At 44.4% G+C, this 22,971-nt stretch overlaps 1 protein-coding gene across 2 annotated transcripts in view; it reads right to left on the minus strand.

The window, feature by feature from the left end:
- The window catches only part of LOC139563658 (RNA-binding protein 25-like), a 35,882-nt gene extending 13,115 nt beyond the window's left edge, over positions 1 to 22,767 (minus strand). Inside the window, exons 1-12 of one of the 2 annotated variants that reach the window (XM_071382508.1) lie at positions 22,617 to 22,767; positions 22,131 to 22,242; positions 20,049 to 20,098; positions 19,730 to 19,906; positions 16,659 to 16,716; positions 14,589 to 14,749; positions 13,803 to 13,997; positions 11,324 to 11,407; positions 5,656 to 5,951; positions 4,123 to 4,234; positions 2,452 to 2,541; positions 1,984 to 2,057 (exon numbers count right to left, since the gene is read on the minus strand). In XM_071382508.1, coding sequence (XP_071238609.1) covers positions 1,984 to 2,057; positions 2,452 to 2,541; positions 4,123 to 4,234; positions 5,656 to 5,951; positions 11,324 to 11,407; positions 13,803 to 13,997; positions 14,589 to 14,749; positions 16,659 to 16,716; positions 19,730 to 19,906; positions 20,049 to 20,098; positions 22,131 to 22,224 — 1,391 coding nt within the window. In that variant the 5' untranslated portion in view covers positions 22,225 to 22,242; positions 22,617 to 22,767. Of the gene's footprint in view, positions 1 to 1,983; positions 2,058 to 2,451; positions 2,542 to 4,122; positions 4,235 to 5,655; positions 5,952 to 11,323; positions 11,408 to 13,802; positions 13,998 to 14,588; positions 14,750 to 16,643; positions 16,717 to 19,729; positions 19,907 to 20,048; positions 20,099 to 22,130; positions 22,243 to 22,616 lie in introns of both variants that reach the window. The other variant, XM_071382507.1, reaches the window with a different exon arrangement.
- Positions 22,768 to 22,971: the final 204 nt, after the last annotated feature.

Below are 22,971 nucleotides of genomic sequence, written 5' to 3' on the forward strand. Positions count from 1 at the left end.
GAAGTAGATAAAGGGCCTCATCTCTCTCTGAGGAATTAGATAAAGGGCCTCATCTCTCTCTGAGGAAGTAGATAAAGGGCCTCATCTCTCTCTGAGGAAGTAGATAAAGGGCCTCATCTCTCTGAGGAAGTAGATAAAGGGCCTCATCTCTCTCTGAGGAAGTAGATAAAGGGCCTCATCTCTCTGAGGAAGTAGATAAAGGGCCTCATCTCTCTCTGAGGAAGTAGATAAAGGGCCTCATCTCTCTCTCTGAGGAAGTAGATAAAGGGCCTCATCTCTCTCTAAGGAAGTAGATAAAGGGCCTCATCTCTCTCTGAGGAAGTAGATAAAGGGCCTCATCTCTCTCTCTGAGGAAGTAGATAAAGGGCCTCATCTCTCTGAGGAAGTAGATAAAGGGCCTCATCTCTCTCTGAGGAAGTAGATAAAGGGCCTCATCTCTCTCTGAGGAAGTAGATAAAGGGCCTCTTCTCTCTGAGGAAGTAGATAAAGGGCCTCTTCTCTCTGAGGAAGTAGATAAAGGGCCTCATCTCTCTCTGAGGAAGTAGATAAAGGGCCTCTTCTCTCTGAGGAAGTAGATGAAGGGCCTCATCTCTCTGAGGAAGTAGATAAAGGGCCTCAGTCATGTATGCATCTAAAGCACAGTGTGACAGAATAACAGAAGTCTCCTGTTTGTAGTTTCCACAAAGTAGGCCAACAAGGTTTGTGTGTGTGTGTGTGTGTGTGTGTGTGTGTGTGTGTGTGTGTGTGTGCAGGCTTGTATTACTATCCTGGTGGGTACCGGAAATCCCCAAAAGTCCTCACTAGGATAGTAAAACAACGAAAATGTTAAGGTTAGGGGTTAAGGATAGGGGTTAAGGTCTATTTCAGGTCATCTCTGGTAACCCCTAACCCTAAACTTACACCCTAACCTTAAAATGTAGGGGTTAAGGTTAGGGGTTAACGTTAGGTCCCCACAAAGACAGTCGCCTCACCTGTATTATTTCAGGTCATCTCTGTGTTATAAAGGTGTGACCTCACCTGTAGTATTTCAGGTCATCTCTGTGTTATAAAGGTGTGATCTCACCTGTAGTATTTCAGGTCATCTCTGTGTTATAAAGGTGTGTTCTCACCTGTAGTATTTCAGGTCATCTCTGTGTTATAAAGGTGTGACCTCACCTGTAGTATTTCAGGTCATCTCTGTGTTATAAAGGTGTGTTCTCACCTGTAGTATTTCAGGTCATCTCTGTGTTATAAAGGTGTGACCTCACCTGTAGTATTTCAGGTCATCTCTGTGTTATAAAGGTGTGATCTCACCTGTAGTATTTCAGGTCATCTCTGTGTTATAAAGGTGTGATCTCACCTGTATTATTTCAGGTCATCTCCGTGTTATAAAGGTGTGACCTCACCTGTAGTATTTCAGGTCATCTCTGTGTTATAAAGGTGTGACCTCACCTGTAGTATTTCAGGTCATCTCTGTGTTATAAAGGTGTGACCTCACCTGTAGTATTTCAGGTCATCTCTGTGTTATAAAGGTGTGACCTCACCTGTAGTATTTCAGGTCATCTCCGTGTTATAAAGGTGTGATCTCACCTGTAGTATTTCAGGTCATCTCTGTGTTATAAAGGTGTGACCTCACCTGTAGTATTTCAGGTCATCTCTGTGTTATAAAGGTGTGTTCTCACCTGTAGTATTTCAGGTCATCTCTGTGTTATAAAGGTGTGACCTCACCTGTAGTATTTCAGGTCATCTCTGTGTTATAAAGGTGTGACCTCACCTGTAGTATTTCAGGTCATCTCTGTGTTATAAAGGTGTGTTCTCACCTGTATTATTTCAGGTCATCTCTGTGTTATAAAGGTGTGACCTCACCTGTAGTATTTCAGGTCATCTCTGTGTTATAAAGGTGTGACCTCACCTGTAGTATTTCAGGTCATCTCTGTGTTATAAAGGTGTGACCTCACCTGTAGTATTTCAGGTCATCTCTGTGTTATAAAGGTGTGACCTCACCTGTAGTATTTCAGGTCATCTTTGTCATCGTCATAATCTTCCAGGAACTCTTTCAGACGCTTGCCTTCTTTAGTCTGGAAGAGGAAGAACAAATGATCGCATACATTTAGCTTCTATGAGGTAAACGGCACATTTAAAACGGCAAATATTATAGATTGTGTATAGGCTTGTCTCCCATATGAATCTTCTCTTTGTGTCCGACTGGTTTCAAATGTCTTGTTTCTCTTTTTCCTGTATTTATTTATCTGGATATGTATGTACATAGAACACCTACTCATTCCAGGTTTTTTCTTTATTTTTACTTTGTTCTACATTGTAGAATAATAGTGAAGACATCAAAACTATGAAATAATACATATGGAATCATGTAGTAACCAAAAAAGTGTTTAAAAATCTGTGGAAATCTGTCCTTTGGTCTGATGAGTACAAATTGGGAGATTTTTGGTTCCAACCGCGGTTGTCTACTACCATCTCACGCCGTCTCTCGTCCTCTCGTTGGTTCTCTTTGTCGTAGTCCCGAGCCTTCTTCCTCTCTCTCATCTCCCAGTTCTTCAGACGCTGAAACAAGAGGAGCAACAGCCAATCAGCATCCCTGAATCAAAACAGGCCTAATAAAACACACAGCTAGAACGCTGTTTCAGCCAATCAGCATCCCTGAATCAAAACAGGCCTGATATAAAACACACAGCTAGAACACCGTTTCAGCCAATCAGCATCCCTGAATCAAAACAGGCCTGATATAAAACACACAGCTAGAACGCTGTTTCAGCCAATCAGCATCCTTCTCATAATGTGCATGCACATAGACAGGTGTTATATTGAGGTCTCTTAAGACAGGCACTGTGTTCATACTGGCTCTGAGTCCCAAAAGACACCCTACACAGTGCACCAGGGCCATTAGGGCTCTGGACAAAAGTAGTGCACTATATACCACTGCAAAATTCTGTAGTGCACTATATAGAGAATAGGGTCATTTGGGTGCCTTAGGCCTGAGAGAATGGCACACCGGAAAAAGTAGACAGACTGGCTGTGTTCCATGCCGTTCCATGCTATGCCCGTATATTGCAGTGGTAGAGCCTCATTTACACCCTACACAAGTATCTAATGGAAAATAGCAATTAGCTAGGCAAAATGGCAATCCTGCATACAAACAAACAAACAAACAAACAAACATACAAACAATCCTCTTCACTGTTGACATTGAGACTGGTGTTTGCGGGTACTATTTAATGAAGCTGCCAGTTGAGGACTTGTGAGGTCGTCTGTTTCTCAAACTAGACACTAATGTACTTGTCCTCTTGCTCAGTTGTGCACCGGGGCCTCCCACTCCCCTTTCTATTCTGGTTAGAGCCAGTTTGTGCTGTTCTGTGAAGGGAGTAGTACACAGCGTTGTACGAGATCTTCAGTTTCTTGGCAATTTCGCACATGGAATAGCCTTCATTTCTCAGAACCAAATTAGACTGACGAGTTTCAGAAGAAAGTTCTTTGTTTCTAGCCATTTTGAGCCTGTAATCGAACCCACAAATGCTGATGCTCCAGATACACAACTAGTCTAAAGAAGGCCAGTTTTATTGCTTCTTTAATCAGAACAACAGTTTCCAGCTGTGCTAACACAATTGCAAAAGTGTTTTCTAATGATCAATTAGCCTTTTAAAATTATAAACTTGTATTAGTTAACACAACGTGTCATTGGAACACAGGAGTGATGGTTGCTGATAATGGGCCTCTGTAACGTCTATGTAGATATTCCATAAAAAATCATCCGTTTCCAGCTACAATAGTCATTTACAACATTAACAATGTCTACACTGTATTTCTGATCAATTTGATATTATTTTAAAAATTGACCAAAAAAAAAAGTGCTTTTCTTTCAAAAACAAGGACATTTCTAAGTGACCCCAAAGCTTTGAACAGTAGTGTACATACAAACAATCCTGCATACAAACATACATACAAACAAACAAACAAACACTCCTGTTGCGTTACAAGGCTGCCCAAATTTGTGGACTTTTACAACTAGGATTAGTTGCAGGATTACCATTCTTCAGTAGCTAATGTAGTTCTTGCGTTGCGTACTTGTGTAGGGGTATAAATTCGGCCTTAAGCCTTGTAAAACATGGGACTACATGTCAAACATACTTCCTGGTAGGCAACCTCCTTGTCCCTCATCTTCCTCTCCAGTTTCCTGCGTTCGTACGCCTCCTCCTGATCCTCCTCGCGGTCGTGTTTCTTCTCATCGCGGCTCCGTTCTCTACAGGGAAGAGACATAGACGTGAGTTCAAACACTCACCACTTCTACAGTTGACCAGCGCCTGTATTCAGAGCAAAAAACGCTGATCTAGGATCAGTTGCCCCGTCTGTGAGTGCTGATCTAGGATCAGTTGCCCCGTCTGTGAGTGCTGATCGAGGATCAGTTGCCCTGTCTGTGAGTGCTGATCTAGGATCAGTTGCCCCGTCTGTGAGTGCTGATCTAGGATCAGTTGCCCTGTCTGTGTTGTCTTATTCATTATGATCTAAAAGGCAACACTGATCCTAGATCAGCACTCCTACTCTGACTACTCAGAGATGCTTTATGAATATGGGCCCAGATGATTGTATAACACTACCCCTGGAAGGAGAGAGGATAGGCCAGGCTTTCAGCGTTAACCTCATACCAACCTGGATCTGTGTTAACTTCTCTAGGGTAGGGTGCACTATTTTCACTATTTTCATATTTTCGGATGAAAAAACGTGCCCAAATTAAACTGCCTGCTACTCAGGCCCATAAGCTAGGATATGCATATAATTAGTATATTTGGATAGAAAACACTCTGAAATTTCTAAAACTGTTTGAATGATGTCTGTGAGTATAACAGAACTCGAAAACCGGAGAAAAATCCATCCAGGAAGTAGGATTGTTTTTAGTTTTGTAGTTTTCTATTCAGTGCCATTACAATATCCATTGACTTAGGACTCAAATTGCAGTTCCTATGCTGTCCACTAGATGTCAACAGTCTTTAGAAATTGTTTCAAGCTTGTATTCTGAAAAATGAGGGAGTAAGAGCAGTCTGAATGACTGGACCCTAAAGTGTCAGAGAGCTTTTTCATGCGCCCGACTGAGAGTGTGCCTTTCTTGTTTACCTTTTATATTGACGACGTTATTGTCCGGTTGAACTTTCATCGATTTATTTAGGCTAAAAACAACCTGAGGATTGAATATAAACATCGTTTGACATGTTTCTATGAACTTTACACATACAATTTCGATTTTCAAACGCGAACAAAACTGAGGTTTTTGTATATAAAGAGAGACTTTATCGAACAAAACAGACATTTATTGAGTAAATTAATGTCTTCTGAGTGCAACCATATGAAGATCATCAAAGGTAAGGGATTAATTTTATCTCTATTTCTGACTTGTGTAACTTCTACTTGGCTGGTTACTGTTTGTAATGATTTGTCTGCTGGGCGATGTTCTCAAATAATCGTAAGGTATGCTTTCGCCGTAAAGCATTTTTGAAATCTGACACCGTGGTTGGATTCACAAGAAGTTCATCTTTAAACCTATGTATAATATTGTATGTTTTCTGAATTTTTATAATGAGTATTTCTGTTTTTGAATTTGGCGCTCTGCAATTTCACTGGATGTTGGCCAGGTGCCCACATCCCTAGTGAGGTTAACCTCATACCAACCTGGATCCACTGCGGTCTTTGCTGACTTCTCGACTTCTCTCTTTCACGCGCTCCCTCTCTCCTCTGTCTCCCCTCTCCCTCGTTCGTTCACGGTCCCGATCGATCCGGTCTCGATCCCGCTCTCTGTCCCGCTCTCTCTCCTTGTTGTCGTTTCGTTCCTTCTCCTTCTCTCTCTCCTTCTCCCTCTCGCGGTCCCGGCGCTCCCTCTCTCGCTCCCTCTCTTTGTCCCTCTCCCTCCTGTCCTTATCGATCTCTTGCCGTTCCTGCTCTTTCTTTCCCTTCTCCTCCTCCAGTTTCTACAGGTAGAAGAGGAGTATCCTGTGTTAATCACTCTACAGTTGTATTCACCATGGACAAAACAGTTTCTACAGGAAGGAGGAATACACTGTGTTAGTCTGTCTTCCTGCATCGGAAGAGATGTCTTCCGTTTTACGGGCTCCTAATCATAATTGTGTGATTTTTCACGTTGTTTGGAACTTATTTTGTACATAATGTTTCTGCCACCGTCTCTCTTTTGACTGAAAACAGCTTCTGGGTATCAGAACACCGATTACTCACCTCGGACTGGACATAGATTTTTTTCCCCTTTAACGAGCCGGACATGAAGGAAATCCCTGTCATTCGCATGAAGAGAAGATGTCGATACAGGGGACGTAGGTCCGGGTGCCTTGTGAGGAATTTGTTTGGCGAGTGGTTAACCCGCCTCTACCGTCCATCCTATTGGCCAACGTGCAATCACCGGGGGAATAAACTGGATGAGCTCCGTTCAAGACTATCCTACCAACGTTGGACATTGAAAACTATAATATCTTATGTTTCATCGAGTCGTGGCTGAACGACGACATGGATAATATACAGTTGGGCTGAGACAGAACAGCTGCCTCCGGTAAGACAAGGGGCGGAGGTCTGTGTCTTCTGTAAATAACAGCATGAAATCTAATATTAAGGAACTCTCTTTTGCTCATCTGAGGTAGAGTATCTCACGATAAAATGTACATCACACTATTTACCAAGAGAGTTTGCGTCTATATTTTTCGTAGCCGTCTATTGACCACCACAAATCGATGCTGGCACTAAGACCGCACTCAACGAGCTGCATAAATCCATAAGCAAAGAAGAAAATGCTCATCCAGAAGCCGGGCTCCTAGTGGCCGGGGTCTTTGATGCAGGGAAACTTAAATCCGTTTTACCAAATTTCTACCAGCATGTTACATGTGCAACAAGAGGGGGAAAAAAACTCTAGATCACCTTTACACAGAGACGTGTACAAAGCTCTCCCTCGCTCTTTATTTGGCAAAGCTGACCATAATTCTATCCTCCCGATTTCTACTTACAAGCTAAAACTAAAGCATGAAGTACCAATGACTCGCTCAATACGGAAGTGGTCAGATGACGCAGATGCAAAGCTACAGGATTGTTTTCCTAGCACAGACTGGAATATGTTCCGGGATTCATCCAATGGCATTGAGGAGTATACCACATCAGTCACGGGCTTCATCAATAAATGCATCGAGGACGTCGTCCCCACAGTGACTGTACGTACATACCCCAAACAGAAGCCATGGATTACAGGCGGCATCCGCACTGAGCTAAAGGCTAGATCTGTCGCTTTCAAGGAGCGGGACTCTAACCCGGACACTTATAAGAAATCACGCTATTCCCTCCGACGAACCATCAAACAGGCAAAGCGTAAATACAGGACTAAGATTGAATCCTACTACACCGGCTCCAACGCTCGTCGGATGTGGGAGGGCTTGCAAAGTATTAGACTACAAAGTGAAGCCCAGCCACGAGCTGCCCAGTGACAAGCCTACCAGACAAGCTAAATTACTTCTATGCGCGCTTCGAGGCAAACAATACTGAAGCATGCATGAGAGCACCAGCTGTTCCGGATGACTATGTGATCACGCTCGCTGTAATCGATGCGAGTAAGACCTTTAAAACAGGTCAACATTCACATTGTAATCCATGATAGTTTGCAAGCACTGCCACATCCATTGTGCATCAGAGCCGGTGTCGTAGGATTCGATCTTAGTCCTGTATTGATGCTTTGCCTGTTTGATGGTTCGTCAGAGGTCTTGGCGGGATTTCTTATAAGCATCCGGATTACTCTCACGGCTCCTCGAAAGCGGCAGCTCTAGCCTTAAACTCAGTGCGGATGTTGCCTGTAATCCATGACTTCTGGTTGGGGTATGTACGTACGGTCACACTGTGAAGACGACTTCGTCATTGCACTTCTTAATAAAGGCGGTGACTTTATCAGAGCCAAAATATCGCAATCTGGAGACGGTGGAAACCACTTTATCTAGTTACCATAAATCATTTAGCTAGCGGCTTTCATAAGATTTCAAAGTGAACCAAAACAACTTTGTTGTTGTTTTATGTATTTTAACAGCACAGAAACACAAATCAAGGTTCATTTCTCAATGAAACAGGAAATAGAGATGGATCCTCTGTGGAGCTAATTGGTTGTTTGTGACTTACAGGTGATGAATTATGGACTCACTCAGCGCGTCTGTCTCTGCCCCTACAAGCCTACAAGCTACTCCTGTGAGGAAGAGCAGGTCAGGTTCACAGAAACAAACTAAAAATTGTAAAAATATCTGTCCATCGATCCCTTACGATGACCAGTGATTAAATTTACTGTACACATTATCCAGTTATATCACAACACATTAAAGACTAGTGCTTAGATACAAAATGGTGATATTTTACATTGGTGTTAGAGAGAATCACAATGCAGGTATGTATTCCAGTTTAGGTAAAAGGAATGAAATCATAGAGCGGGTCTTACCCAGAGGTAGTCTTCTGATGTCCATCATCAGATCGTCTCAGACCAACAGAGTGATTAACACAAAACTCACACACCAGACAGAGAGGGAGACAAGAGTGCCAACAGCCCTTACATACATAGAGATACGGTACCTCACTAATACGGTACCTCACTAATACGGTACCTCACTAATACGGTACCTCACTAATATGGTACCTCACTACTACGGTACCTCACTACTACGGTACCTCACTACTACGGTACCTCACTACTATGGTACCTCACTACTATGGTACCTCACTACTATGGTACCTCACTACTATGGTACCTCACTACTATGGTACCTCACTACTATGGTACCTCACTACTATGGTACCTCACCAATATGGTACCTCACTAATATGGTACCTCACTAATATGGTACCTCACTAATATGGTACCTCACTACAAAAAAATGCTATGGCTATATGCCATTCATTACGATGGCAATAGATTTGAGCTGGTCAAATGCCATTGAATGATGTTTGTCAATTTTGTGCAGGATAGTGGGATCAGTATAAGAGAAACTACAACGTGTAAAAGCTGAACTAAACTGAACTGTGGGTCTCCTGTTCTGTCAGAGAAGAAGAAGGAGAGGAAATAGAAAAGAGAAAGATGGCGCTGAAAGAGATTTAGCGAAGAGTTCCATCCACTACATCTCTCACTTCCCTTTGGATTAAACTGATGTTCTAGAATGTTCCCTGTCCTGTCTGGACTTACCTCTGTCTCAACAGTGTCCTGTCTGGACTTACCTCTGACGCAACAGTCCCATATCCTGTCTGGACTTACCTCTGACTCAACCGTCCCCTGGCGATGAGGTAAAATAGGATCCTGTCACTAGATGTGTGGTGATAAGTTTGGCTAATGTTTACTGTTCTTAACATGTTTGGGCCTTCACGTTCCACCTACACACTGTCTATGGTGGGAATATTGTTCTTCTTAACCCTAAAAACTTCCAAGTCTATTAGATTTGGAAAATAAGCAGCATAAAACAATATTTGACCTTTCTGTGATGTCCCTAAACAAGGTTTTTCTTTAACATAATATAGAGATAGGTAAGACAGATACAAATATAAGAGAAGTAGAAAGGAAAAAGTAAGAGCAGAAAGCTGGAGCGAGAGAGAGGGAGAGAGGGAGAGAGAGAGAGAGAGAGGGGGGGAGAGAGAGCAGGGGAGAGAGGGAGAGAGAGCGGGGGAGAGAGAGCGGGGGAGAGAGCGGGGGAGAGAGCGGGGGAGAGAGAGCGGGGGAGAGAGAGCGGGAGAGAGAGCGGGAGAGAGAGCGGGGGAGAGAGAGCGGGAGAGAGAGCGGGGGAGAGAGAGCGGGGGAGAGAGCGGGGGAGAGAGAGCGGGAGAGAGAGCGGGGGAGAGAGAGGGGAGAGAGAGCGGGGGAGAGAGCGGGGGAGAGAGCGGGGGAGAGAGCGGGGGAGAGAGCGAGGGAGAGAGAGCGGGGGAGAGAGAGAGGGAGCAGGGGAGAGAGAGAGGGTGAGAGAGCAGGGGAGAGAGAGGGTGAGAGAGCAGGAGAGGGGGAGAGAGGGAGAGAGAGAGAGTGAGAGAGAGAGGGAGAGCAGGGGAGAGAGCGGGGGAGGAGGATAAAAGACAGACAGAAAGTCTTACCTGTCTAGTCTTCAGAACTCAAAGTGCTGCTGTGGAGGGACGCTCCCTGCTTTTAGTACCCTACACTACAGACTGCTTAAGCAGCGGCCGTGGTTAATCACTCAGTCTCTACCTTTGGGTTGCAAAATCACAGGTAGTTTCCCCCCCCCAAAAAAATAGCCTGGTTTTCCAAAAATCCCTCGAAATTTCATAAATCTTTTAACCGGGAACTCTGTAAAACTGGGCCATAATTTTGAGTCCCTCATCTGCCTTCCTCAAAACACAACACAAGGACCTGCATCGGTTCACTAGGCTCTCTGGCTTTTGTATTCACACAACCAGTAAGGGCCTTCTTTTACACATGCCAACTAGCTAAAAAGACATGGGTGTATTCAAAATGGAACCCGATTCCTTATATATATACACTGTAGCATATTAACAGTCTCAGAGCCAGTTGCCCCTTTGCAAGTCCTCCAGAAGGGAGCGCCCGAGACGAGAAAATAAATTAAAAGATGATACTTACATTCTATCCTCGCATACTTTTCCCCCCTCAAAAGCTCTGAGATTCATCTTGCTTTAGTCATCATATGATGTCTACCATAATGGTGGGGTTATAATCAATAGATTAGCTTTGAGGAATTTTTAACATTTCGTTCAACCTATCAGGACTTGGGGGGGGGGGGGGGTAACTCCAGTCCTCAAGGGCTTGATTAGTGACACACTTTTGCCCCAGCTAACACACCTGACTACAATAATCAAGCTCTTCAGTTTAAAAATGCAATTAAGTTTAAAAATGAGGTGTGTTTGCTAGGGATGATGGGGGGGGGGACACCAATCAGACCGCCGAGGACTGGAGTTGCCCTGTCCTGCGTCTAACTGGTAGTTCTACTGTAATACTTTCATCCCAAGTCACTGTTGTTAACAGATGATCCTATAACTCCTATAAAACTGTTGGGGAAACTGAAATATATCTGTTGTTGACTTGACGGACATTCCACATATTGTTTATAAAATCCTCAATTTTTTATCAAGTTCAATTGAACAAAATGTACAACAAAATTAGCAAATATCTGAACTATTTGAAATGAATGTTAGGATGTTAGAAATGGGGGGGGGGGGGGGGGGATCAATACATTAATTTGTAGTCCAGTCCTTGACAGGGATGTTGAAACTACACTAGGTATAATCTAGATGTGGGTATTGTAGTTTCTTTCTCCAAAGCCTAAAGTGAAGGTGTTAAGAGAACAATGGACGGGTGTGTTACCTTGTGAGTGTCTCTGAATTTACTGATCTCTCTGGATATCAGGTCTCTTTTGTCATCTTCCATGTCCATCACATTGATGTCCTCCTGAGACACAGGTAAACAAACATGATATCAGGTTCATAACATGTCCCTTCTCCCATCACCAAACGATACTACTGAACAAGGTCCAGGCCGGCCCAGAAGTAGCGTAGCACTTTACAGAAAAGAAAAACAAAATGGGTGCAGGTATAGCGCCTCCTCCTGGAAAACAAGTAAAGAAACAAAAACACACTCCATGGACAACACATTGACAATCGCTCATCACTCGCTTTAAAACAGGAGAAATGGACGCTACTACCTCCTCTCTACGGTGGAACGGACGCTACTACCTCCTCTCTTCGGTGGAACGGACGCTACTACCTCCTCTCTTCGGTGGAACGGACGCTACTACCTCCTCTCTTCGGTGGAACGGACGCTACTACCTCCTCTCTTCGGTGGAACGGACGCTACTACCTCCTCTCTACGGTGGAACGGACGCTACTACCTCCTCTCTACGGTGGAACGGACGCTACTACCTCCTCTCTTCGGTGGAACGGACGCTACTACCTCCTCTCTACGGTGGAACGGACGCTACTACCTCCTCTCTACGGTGGAACGGACGCTACTACCTCCTCTCTTCGGTGGAACGGACGCTACTACCTCCTCTCTACGGTGGAACGGACGCTACTACCTCCTCTCTACGGTGGAACGGACGCCTACTACCTCCTCTCTTCGGTGGAACGGACGCTACTACCTCCTCTCTTCGGTGGAACGGACGCTACTACCTCCTCTCTTCGGTGGAACGGACGCTACTACCTCCTCTCTTCGGTGGAACGGACGCTACTACCTCCTCTCTATCGGTGGAACGGACGCTACTACCTCCTCTCTTCGGTGGAACGGACGCTACTACCTCCTCTCTTCGGTGGAACGGACGCTACTACCTCCTCTCTTACGGTGGAACGGACGCTACTACCTCCTCTCTTCGGTGGAACGGACGCTACTACCTCCTCTCTTCGGTGGAACGGACGCTACTACCTCCTCTCTTCGGTGGAACGGACGCTACTACCTCCTCTCTTCGGTGGAACGGACGCTACTACCTCCTCTCTTCGGTGGAACGGACGCTACTACCTCCTCTCTTCGGTGGAACGGACGCTACTACCTCCTCTCTTCGGTGGAACGGACGCTACTACCTCCTCTCTTCGGTGGAACGGACGCTACTACCTCCTCTCTTCGGTGGAACGGACGCTACTACCTCCTCTCTTCGGTGGAACGGACGCTACTACCTCCTCTCTTCGGTGGAACGGACGCTACTACCTCCTCTCTACGGTGGAACGGACGCTACTACCTCCTCTCTACGGTGGAACGGACGCTACTACCTCCTCTCTACGGTGGAACGGACGCTACTACCTCCTCTCTTCGGTGGAACGGACGCTACTACCTCCTCTCTTCGGTGGAACGGACGCTACTACCTCCTCTCTTCGGTGGAACGGACGCTACTACCTCCTCTCTTCGGTGGAACGGACGCTACTACCTCCTCTCTTCGGTGGAACGGACGCTACTACCTCCTCTCTTCGGTGGAACGGACGCTACTACCTCCTCTCTTCGGTGGAACGGACGCTACTACCTCCTCTCTTCGGTGGAACGGACGCTACTACCTCCTCTCTTCGGTGGAACGGACGCTACTACCTCCTCTCTTCGGTGGAACGGACGCTACTACCTCCTCTCTACGGTGGAACGGACGCTACTACCTCCTCTCTACGGTGGAACGGACGCTACTACCTCCTCTCTACGGTGGAACGGACGCTAATACCTCCTCTCTACGGTGGAACGGACGCTACTACCTCCTCTCTACGGTGGAACGGACGCTACTACCTCCTCTCTACGGTGGAACGGACGCTACTACCTCCTCTCTACGGTGGAACGGACGCTACTACCTCCTCTCTACGGTGGAACGGACGCTACTACCTCCTCTCTACGGTGGAACGGACGCTACTACCTCCTCTCTACGGTGGAACGGACGCTACTACCTCCTCTCTACGGTGGAACGGACGCTACTACCTCCTCTCTACGGTGGAACGGACGCTACTACCTCCTCTCTACGGTGGAACGGACGCTACTACCTCCTCTCTACGGTGGAACGGACGCTACTACCTCCTCTCTACGGTGGAACGGACGCTACTACCTCCTCTCTACGGTGGAACGGACGCTACTACCTCCTCTCTACGGTGGAACGGACGCTACTACCTCCTCTCTACGGTGGAACGGACGCTACTACCTCCTCTCTACGGTGGAACGGACGCTACTACCTCCTCTCTACGGTGGAACGGACGCTACTACCTCCTCTCTACGGTGGAACGGACGCTACTACCTCCTCTCTACGGTGGAACGGACGCTACTACCTCCTCTCTACGGTGGAACGGACGCTACTACCTCCTCTCTACGGTGGAACGGACGCTACTACCTCCTCTTTCTTCTCTCTCTTCTTCTTGCGGGGCTGGTTGTCCCCGTCCTGAGAAGGGGCGTTGAGCTCACTGCCGTACTCCCGGATCAACCCCTCGATCGCCCCTTTTACTATCTGGTCACGACGCTTTGTGTCTTCGTCAAGAACCTCTTCCTCATCCTCTTCTTCCTTGGGCCCGTCCTCAGACTTGGCTCCCTATGAGACATAAAAAGAGAGTAGAAATACCATATATATATTTTTTTTAAGTCTTCATGTTGGATTTTCCAGTGTGTACCACACAGAAGCCATGTTAAAACCCTGCTCTTCCCTGACGAAGACAAGGGCCAGGATAATACCACTATCGCAATATTTTTTCCCCCATGACAAACATAAAAACACAAAGCAGACCAAACTCTACGATGCTAAAAAAATAAATAATCTGCTTTATGTAAAATATTGTGTGTGCTATAGCTAAAAAATATATATTTTTGGACTCTGGATAGAAAACATGTTTTGTTTCCAACAGGCTGTTTTCATAAAGAAGTTTAAAATCTGCTTTTTGTTTTATTTCCTTGCCGTGATACTAACGAGTATCGTGATACTGGTATCGTCCCGGACCTCATAAAAGACCTGAGAGACTAAATGTTGGTAATGAAGCTCACTGCTAGGAGAGAAAATGTGTGTAACTTATATTTTATGAACCCAGTCTGCTCTCCTCCATCACTTCTCATGGTAGACAGGGTGTGTGTGTGTGTGTGTGTGTGTGTGTGTGTGTGTGTGTGTGTGTGTGTGTGTGTGTGTGTTCACCCCGTTGGCACTCCTCTTCTTAGCCTTCCATTCTTCTAGCTGGGCCTTGGTCTTGGCATCCACCTTGACCAGCAGCTTCTTGTCTCCCAGCAACAGCTCATGTAGCAGACGCAGGGAACGCAGGGTGGACTCTGGCTCCTTGTACTCACAGAATCCAAACGCTACAGAGAGAGACAGAGACAGAGAGAGAGAGAGTTTTATAGTCACTGGGAGGGAGAGAGAGAGAGTTTTATACAGTCACTGGGAGGGAGAGAGAGTTTTAGTCACTGGGAGGGAGAGAGAGAGAGTTTTATACAGTCACTGGGAGAGAGAGAGAGAGAGAGAGAGAGAGAGAGAGAGAGAGAGTTTTATACAGTCACTGGGAGAGAGAGAGAGAGAGTTTTATACAGTCACTGGGAGAGAGAGAGAGAGAGTTTTATACAGTCACTGGGAGAGAGAGAGAGAGAGTTTTATACAGTCACTGGGGAGAGAGAGAGAGAGTTTTATACAGTCACTGGGAGGGAGAGAGAGAGCGTTTTATACAGTCACTGGGAGAGAGAGTTTTATACAGTCACTGGGAGAGAGAGAGAGAGAGTTTTATACAGTCACTGGGAGAGAGAGAGAGAGAGTTTTATACAGTCACTGGGAGAGAGAGAGAGTTTTATACAGTCACTGGGAGGGAGAGTTTTATACAGTCACTGGGAGAGAGAGTTTTATACAGTCACTGGGAGAGAGAGAGTTTTATAGTCACTGGGAGGGAGAGAGAGAGAGTTTTATACAGTCACTGGGAGAGAGAGAGAGAGAGAGAGAGAGAGTTTTATACAGTCACTGGGAGAGAGAGAGAGAGAGAGAGAGAGAGAGAGAGAGAGAGAGAGAGAGAGTTTTATACAGTCACTGGGAGAGAGAGAGAGTTTTATACAGTCACTGGGAGGGAGAGAGAGTTTTATACAGTCACTGGGAGAGAGAGTTTTATACAGTCACTGGGAGGGAGAGAGAGTTTTATACAGTCACTGGGAGGGAGAGAGAGAGAGTTTTATACAGTCACTGGGAGGGAGAGAGAGAGAGAGTTTTATACAGTCACTGGGAGGGAGGGAGAGAGAGAGAGAGAGTTTTATACAGTCACTGGGAGGGAGAGAGAGAGAGTTTTATACAGTCACTGGGAGGGAGAGAGAGAGTTTTATACAGTCACTGGGAGAGAGAGAGAGAGAGAGTTTTATACAGTCCCCTCCCTTATCCTTACTTCATTTGCACACACTGTATATAGACTTTTTCTACTGTGTTATTGACTATGTTTGTTTATTCCATGTGTAACTCTGTGTTGTTGTTTTTGTCGCACTGCTTTGCTTTATCTTGGCCAGGTCGCAGTTGTAAATGAGAACTTGTTCTCAACTGGCCTACCTGGTTAAATAACTAAAAAATTACTTGCGTGGCGGTAACGTGGCGGTAACTACACAGACGTGGCGGTAACGTGGCGGTAACTACACAGACGTGGCGGTAACTACACAGACGTGGCGGTAACTACACAGACGTGGCGGTAACTACACAGACGTGGCGGTAACGTGGCGGTAACGTGGCGGTAACGTGGAGGTAACGTGGCGGTAACGGTAACGTGGCAGTAACGTGGAGGTAACGTGGCGGTAACGTGGCGGTAACGGTAACGTGGCGGTAACGGTAACGTGGAGGTAACGTGGCGGTAACGTGGCGGTAACGTGGCGGTAACGGTAACGTGGCGGTAACGTGGCGGTAACGGTAACGTGGTGGTAACGGTAACGTGGCGGTAACGTGGAGGTAACGTGGTGGTAACGTGGAGGTAACGTGGTGGGTAACGTGGCGGTAACGGTAAGGTGGCGGTAACGTGGAGGTAACGTGGCGGTAACGGGGCGGTAACGTGGAGGTAACGGTAACGTGGAGGTAACGTGGCGGTAACGTGGAGGTAACGTGGCGGTAACGGTAACGTGGAGGTAACGTGGCGGTAACGTGGAGGTAACATGGCGGTAACGTGGAGGTAACGTGGCGGTAACGTGGCGGTAACTACATAACAAGGAAAGGAGGGAAAGTATAATAGAAGTGTTGTACCTGTTTTGTTTTTACCTTGCAGTTTCCCAGAAGCCCCTTGGACCCTCTTCCAGCTCAGGACCAGGCCACATTTCTACAGGACGGAGGAAAGGACAGGCAGAGGGGAAATCACTCATCTGAGAGTAAAGACCAAAATGTCTTTATAAACTTCATGTTAGGGTTATTACGACACCAGGATCACGATACACAGAAAAAGTTACCCAGAGTCACATGTTTTCTTCTTCCAGAGCTACAGTGAATTTCGGAAAGTATTCAATAGTTTTTCTTCATCAATCTACACACAATACCCCATAATGACATCACAATACCCCATAATGACATCACAATACCCCATAATGACAAAGCAAAAACAGGTTTTTGTAGAAATGTATACTAATTTATTAAATATAAAAAACGGAAATATAAAATGTTATACAAGTATTCGGGCCCTTTACTCAGTACTTTGTTGAAGCACCTTTGGCAGAGATTACAGCCTTGAGTCTTCTTGGATATGATGCTACAAGCTTGGCACACCTGTATTTGGGGAGTTTCTCCCATTCTTCTCTGCAGATCCTCTCAAGCTCTGTCAGGTTGGATGGGGAGCGTCGCTGCACAGCTATTTTCAGGTCTCTCCAGAGATGTTCGAACTGGCTGGGCGACTCAAGGACATTGAGACTTGTCCCGAAGACACTCCTGCGTTGTCTTGGCTGTGTGCTTGGCTCGTTGTCCTGTTGGAAGGTTAACCTTCTCCCAGTCTGAGGTCCTGAGCAGGTTTTCATCAAGGATCTCTCTGTACTTTGCTCCGTTCATCTGTCCCTCGATCCTGTCTAGTCTCCCAGTCCCTGCCGCTGAAAAACATCCCCACAGTATGATGCTGCCACCACCAAGCTTCACCATTGGGATGGTGCCAGGCCAAAGAGTTCAATCTTGGTTTCATCAGACCAGAGAATCTTGTTTCTCATGGTCTGAGAGTCTTCAGGTGCCTTTTGGCAAACTCCAAGCGAGCTGTCATGTGCCTTTTACTGAGGAGTGGCTTCCGTCTGGCCACTCTACCATGAAGGCCTGATTGGTGGAGTGCTGCAGAGATGGTTGTCCTTCTGGAAGGTTCTACCATCTCCACAGAGGGACTCTGGAGCTCTGTTGGAGTGACCATTGGGTTCTTGGTCACCTCTCTGACCAAGGCCCTTCTCCCTCGATTGCTCAGTTTGGCCGGGCGGCCAGCTCTAGGAAGAGTCTTGGTGGTTCCAAACTTCTTCCATTTAAGAATGATGGAGGCCACTGTGTTCTTGGGGACCTTCAATGCTGCAGACCTTTTTTGGTGGACTCCAATCAAGTTGTAGAAACATCTCAAGGATGAGTCTCATAGCAAAGGGTCTGAATTGTTACACTACCAGTCTAAAGTTTGGACACACCAACTCATTCAAGGGTTTTTCATTATTTTTACTATTTTCTACATTGTAGAATAATAGTGAAGACATCAAAACTATGAAATAACACATATGGAATCATGTAGTAACCATAAAAGTGTTAAAAGAAATCAAAATTAAATTTTATTATTTGATATGAGGCCCAAATAATTTCATAGTTGATGTGTCCAAACTTTTGACTGGTACTGAATGTAAATATGGTATTGCTGGGGGGGGGGGGGGGGGGAATTTATTTATAAATTTGCAAAAAATTCTAAAAACCTGTTTTTGCTTTGTCATTATGGGGTATTGTGGGTAGATTGATGAAAAAAACAATTATTTTAATCAATTTTAGAACAAGGCTGTAACTCAACAAAATATGGAAAAATGCAAGGGGTCTGAATACTTTCCCGAATGCACTGTATATCACACAATATTTGACCTACACCAGGTTGGGTGTTTAGTCCTCTTTAAAATAACCGATCTCAGTCCTTTTAAAAGTGAACTCTGGGCTAAAAATAACTCAGTTCTCGTTGTATTCACACTGCCTTTGAATGAGGACTCAAACTATTTTGCCAGTTCAACAATTTTGTGAGAGAGAGAGAGTCCTCTTTGCATTCACATTGCTATGGTTACAAAGGAACCAAGAATTGTTTTTCTCTCCAACATTCACTCAATGCACTCTGGGATTTTACAAAAGTGCAAGACAAGCCATTAAATGGGAACGTGTTATCAGACAGCTAGATATACCAACTTACATTTTGGAAACTAATATAAAGATGACACATAATAATTATAATCAGAAGATCATATTAACATGGAAATATTACTGTAAACAGAATAAAATGGCAAAAGAATACAGGTAGATTAAATAATGCTGTAATTGAAAATTGTACACTCAAAATGTAGGCTACTGTCCCTTTAAGAGCTAGCATTGATTTTTGTACCCTGTCGTGATTCTCACCAAATATATTGGTCTTCTCACACTATCCAAACTACAAAAATAATAAAACAACTGATGAAGCTCTCTTAGCCTGTTGATCACATATTACAAACAAATACATCTGATGCAAACCAATAATCTCAACATTGTGTCAGTACAAAACTCCACAAATATTTATGGTATGTCTGTGTATCCTTTGACAATCGCTTAATCAATATCCAAAAAAAAGCACGTGTTTCTTTCCCACGAACCTGCACACCATTTTGTCTCTTTTGTGGCACCAACGTAAAAGGGGTTTATATGGGAAGGGAACAGGATCGCGGAATTCAAGCGTTACCGAACTCAGAACACCTCTCAAGATGGTCTCAGTTCGGGTTCCCTTCAGAGGCTCTTTTGAAGGGTCTGAGTTCCTTGAGAGAGTGTTCACACTGCACCAAAAATGATTTAAGCGAACCGCACTGAGTTGACAAAAATTGGCTGAGGAACATACGAGTTTTGTCTGCTTCATTCTTTCTTTTTTTGCCATGAAAAACCCAGTATTGTGGAAGCGCAATACTGGTACTGTGGACAACCCTACTTTATAAACAGCAATTTTTACATAAACTGTTGTTACAAAGTGCTTTACAGTAACGCGGCCTAGAAACCAAGAACCAAGCAGAAGCGCAGTGGCAAGAAAAAGCCTCAAGAGGACCCAGATCACAAATAAAACACAAACAGAAGGTTAAATCCCCTGTTTCCGTGCGCTGCTCAGTGCTCACCGCTAACAGCTGTCTGACCAGCATGTCTGAAGCCTTCTCTGAGATGTTCCCTACAAACACTGTAGTGGTGGGGCCTCCACCGCCCCCCTCCTCGTTCTCCTTGACTCTGACTGGGTTCAGTTCCTTCCTAGGGGCAGGAGACATCTGGACCATAGACACTGTGGTAGGAACCAGGACCTGCAATACAACACACACATTAGGAGAGGGGAGTTTGTGTGTGTGTGTGTCTGTGTGTGTTTGTTTATTTGTTTGTGTATGTATGTGTTTGTGTGTTTGTTTGTGTATGTGTGTTTGTGTAACCACAGCAGTCGAGGCTTACAGCGGGTGCAGAGGTCATAATCCCCATGTGGACTGGAATCATGGGCGTACCTCGAAGAAGACACAGAGAAACATCAGACGACTGTGCAGTAAGACATTGGCACGGTTCTCTCCCTAATAAACCACTGCACTTGACCATCAAAAGGTATGTGTTGATTGGATTTTTATTAGGATCTCTTTTAGTCCTCATTTGGACTAATCTTCCAAGAGTCCTTAAACATTAAAATACAATGTATAATACAAAAATCACATGTTGACATTTAACCCACTGTTACAAACTGCAGACATAATACTCTGACATATTGACCAGATAGATTGGTTCATTCATCTACCATAGTCCTGCATAACCTTCACATGTATTTGATTTTACAAATACTTTTAAAAGTATTGCTTGCATTTATACATTGAAAGGTTTCTGGTTTGCTCAGATAAATTAATTACATTTCTTTATTTCTTTGAATCTAAATGTTATTTTGTCTATTTCTCTTTTCTGTCTGGATAACACATACATCCTGGCTGTATCACAACCGGCTGTGACCGGGAGTCCCGTAGGGGCGGCGCACAATCGGCCCAGAGTCGTCCTGGTTTGGCCGGTGTAGGCCGTCATAGTAAATAAGAATTTGTTCTTAACTGACTTGCCTCGTTAAATTAAAAAATAGACGGTGGACAATCTATTCCTAGTATTGACTGAATGTGTGTCTCTTAGCAACTGAACATTGTTGTGAATGGAGTTATGAAATAAAATAAGACCGTTTTTATTTATTTTTTCAATTATCAATGACCTGCCAAGTGCACTGTGCATGGCGGCAACAGAAGAACCACATCTCCACCTTAAAACAATCCGTGCTGCTTTGTTCTGTCCAATCTGCAGCCTCCTAATGTCACTTGCTGTTGCATTTCCCCAGACCACAGAACCGTAGTTCACCTGACTCCCAATTAATGCTTGGGTTGTTTGCTTAAGAATCTTGCCTGGTAACTATTTAGCTATCCTTCTGATCATGTCAACCAATGCAGTGGAATGTTTTTATGCGATAAGAATGCTGATCGGCTGTCTACTCACAATACCCTCCAATATCTCACTGAGTGTACGGAGTAGACTGATTGGTCGACTATTGGCAGGAGTTCTTTGCCGTCTTTCGGGATTGGACATACATTTGGAAATGGCCCCTTTTCCAGTGACCAATTAAATATGAATTTCAGTGGAGCTGCAATCTGGGGAGCAGCATAGCGAAGTAAAATAATTGTCCATAAGATCATACACCTGTAGATTTACCATCAGGTAATGAATTCAATAGGTTTAACACCTCCTCTACTGACACCATTTGTAGACTAAAAAAAAGCAGGTCTTATTGCTCGTAATATGATCATCAATCCATTGGACAATAGCTTGTTTGGAAGAATTGGTGTTTACATTATCTCTCAGTAAATTAGTTTTCCAGTCAACCTCCACACAAGATGGGCATTATGAGATAGATGTATCAAGTAAGCCCTTCACTGTATTCCATACCTTTTAACAATCAATCAATCAATAAAAGCATTTTTATAAAATAACGCTTTTTCCCCCCCTTATAATTTCATTTAACGGCATAATTACGTAATATTAAGTTAAGTCTTTTGTCATATTTCTTTGAGAAAACGCCTCATCATCAGTCCATGGAGACGGACGAGTCCCAACAGTACTTGTTCTTACTGATGCATGATGGTCCATTACCTCAGTGAGCAAATCAATAAAACATTCTGTAGTGTGATTTAAATCATTCTCTAGATAAATCAGCTCCCAGGGTGCAGCAGCCAAATGATTAAAACATTATAATAAAAATTAAAAAAATGTATCTTGACCACAATCCTTGGGTGTTTCTTTGGAATCTTGGTGCTCAACATTATAGTCACAATATTATGGTCTGTCCAGACCACTGGCATTGATCTGGCCTTTAAGCATTGCAATAGTATATAACAGAAGATCAGATCAATGCACGTAAGACGCCTTTAATCAACATAGCAATAGATCATTAAAAAACTGAAAAGGGTTCTGGTAGCCTCTGATAACATCCAGTTTGATCACTCAGACTAAAATGTATCTCACCTGCTGGTACTCCCTGGGGGAACCCCGCGAATTGGGGAGGGCAAATCCCGGGGGGCAACTGGGGGAGGCGGTTCAGGTGAGGGGGGTACGACATCTTGGGAGGTGCAGTGACCTGGATGAAATGTAAAGGAAAAACAGGTTCAAGGATTACCATGGCATGGGGGTATCCATGAATACATTCTGGCCTGCGGAGATAGCTAGCTAGGCTAACTTAGTTAAGCGCTAAGCTGGGTGTTTGGTTAGCCTACATTACCTACAATTTACTTTAAACATTACACTAATGAAGTTAAATCTTGTAGGCCAACTGGCTGCCTAGTTAATAGAATTTAATAGAATAAGCTTTTTCTATTACACACTTCCTATTAGCCATCGTTAGTTAAGCTACTGAAGCTATCACGCAAGCTAAATAGCTAGCTAACTAATGTTGCTAACTTGCTAGCTATTCTAACGTTATAAACGTTTGCTAAAAGAGTGGGACGTACATACCTGAAACCGGGCGACGTATACACACACTGTAACCTTGTATAACCTTAATGAACAATATTTTATCGGTCTTCAATAGCTAATTTGCTAGCTACGTTATGCCGCTAAAAATGATGTTTTTCGCAATGCATTGTGGGATATGTTTTTTTTTTAAGCGCGTTAATATTTTTCAACGCTTGAGGTCGACAGAAATGTATATTCTGTATGAAAATTACCCTGCTTATTATAGTAAACTTGGCTTCATACCGGTTTTTGTTTTTGCTCAAAAACAGATAACACAACACAGGATAACAGACACAAACCACTGTATTTGTACCCTTTTGGCAATTGGTGTGCTACTTTCTGTTAAATTCTATTT

This window comes from Salvelinus alpinus, chromosome 34 (genome assembly GCF_045679555.1).
Source record: "Salvelinus alpinus chromosome 34, SLU_Salpinus.1, whole genome shotgun sequence".
NCBI classification, from domain to species: Eukaryota; Metazoa; Chordata; class Actinopteri; order Salmoniformes; family Salmonidae; genus Salvelinus; species Salvelinus alpinus.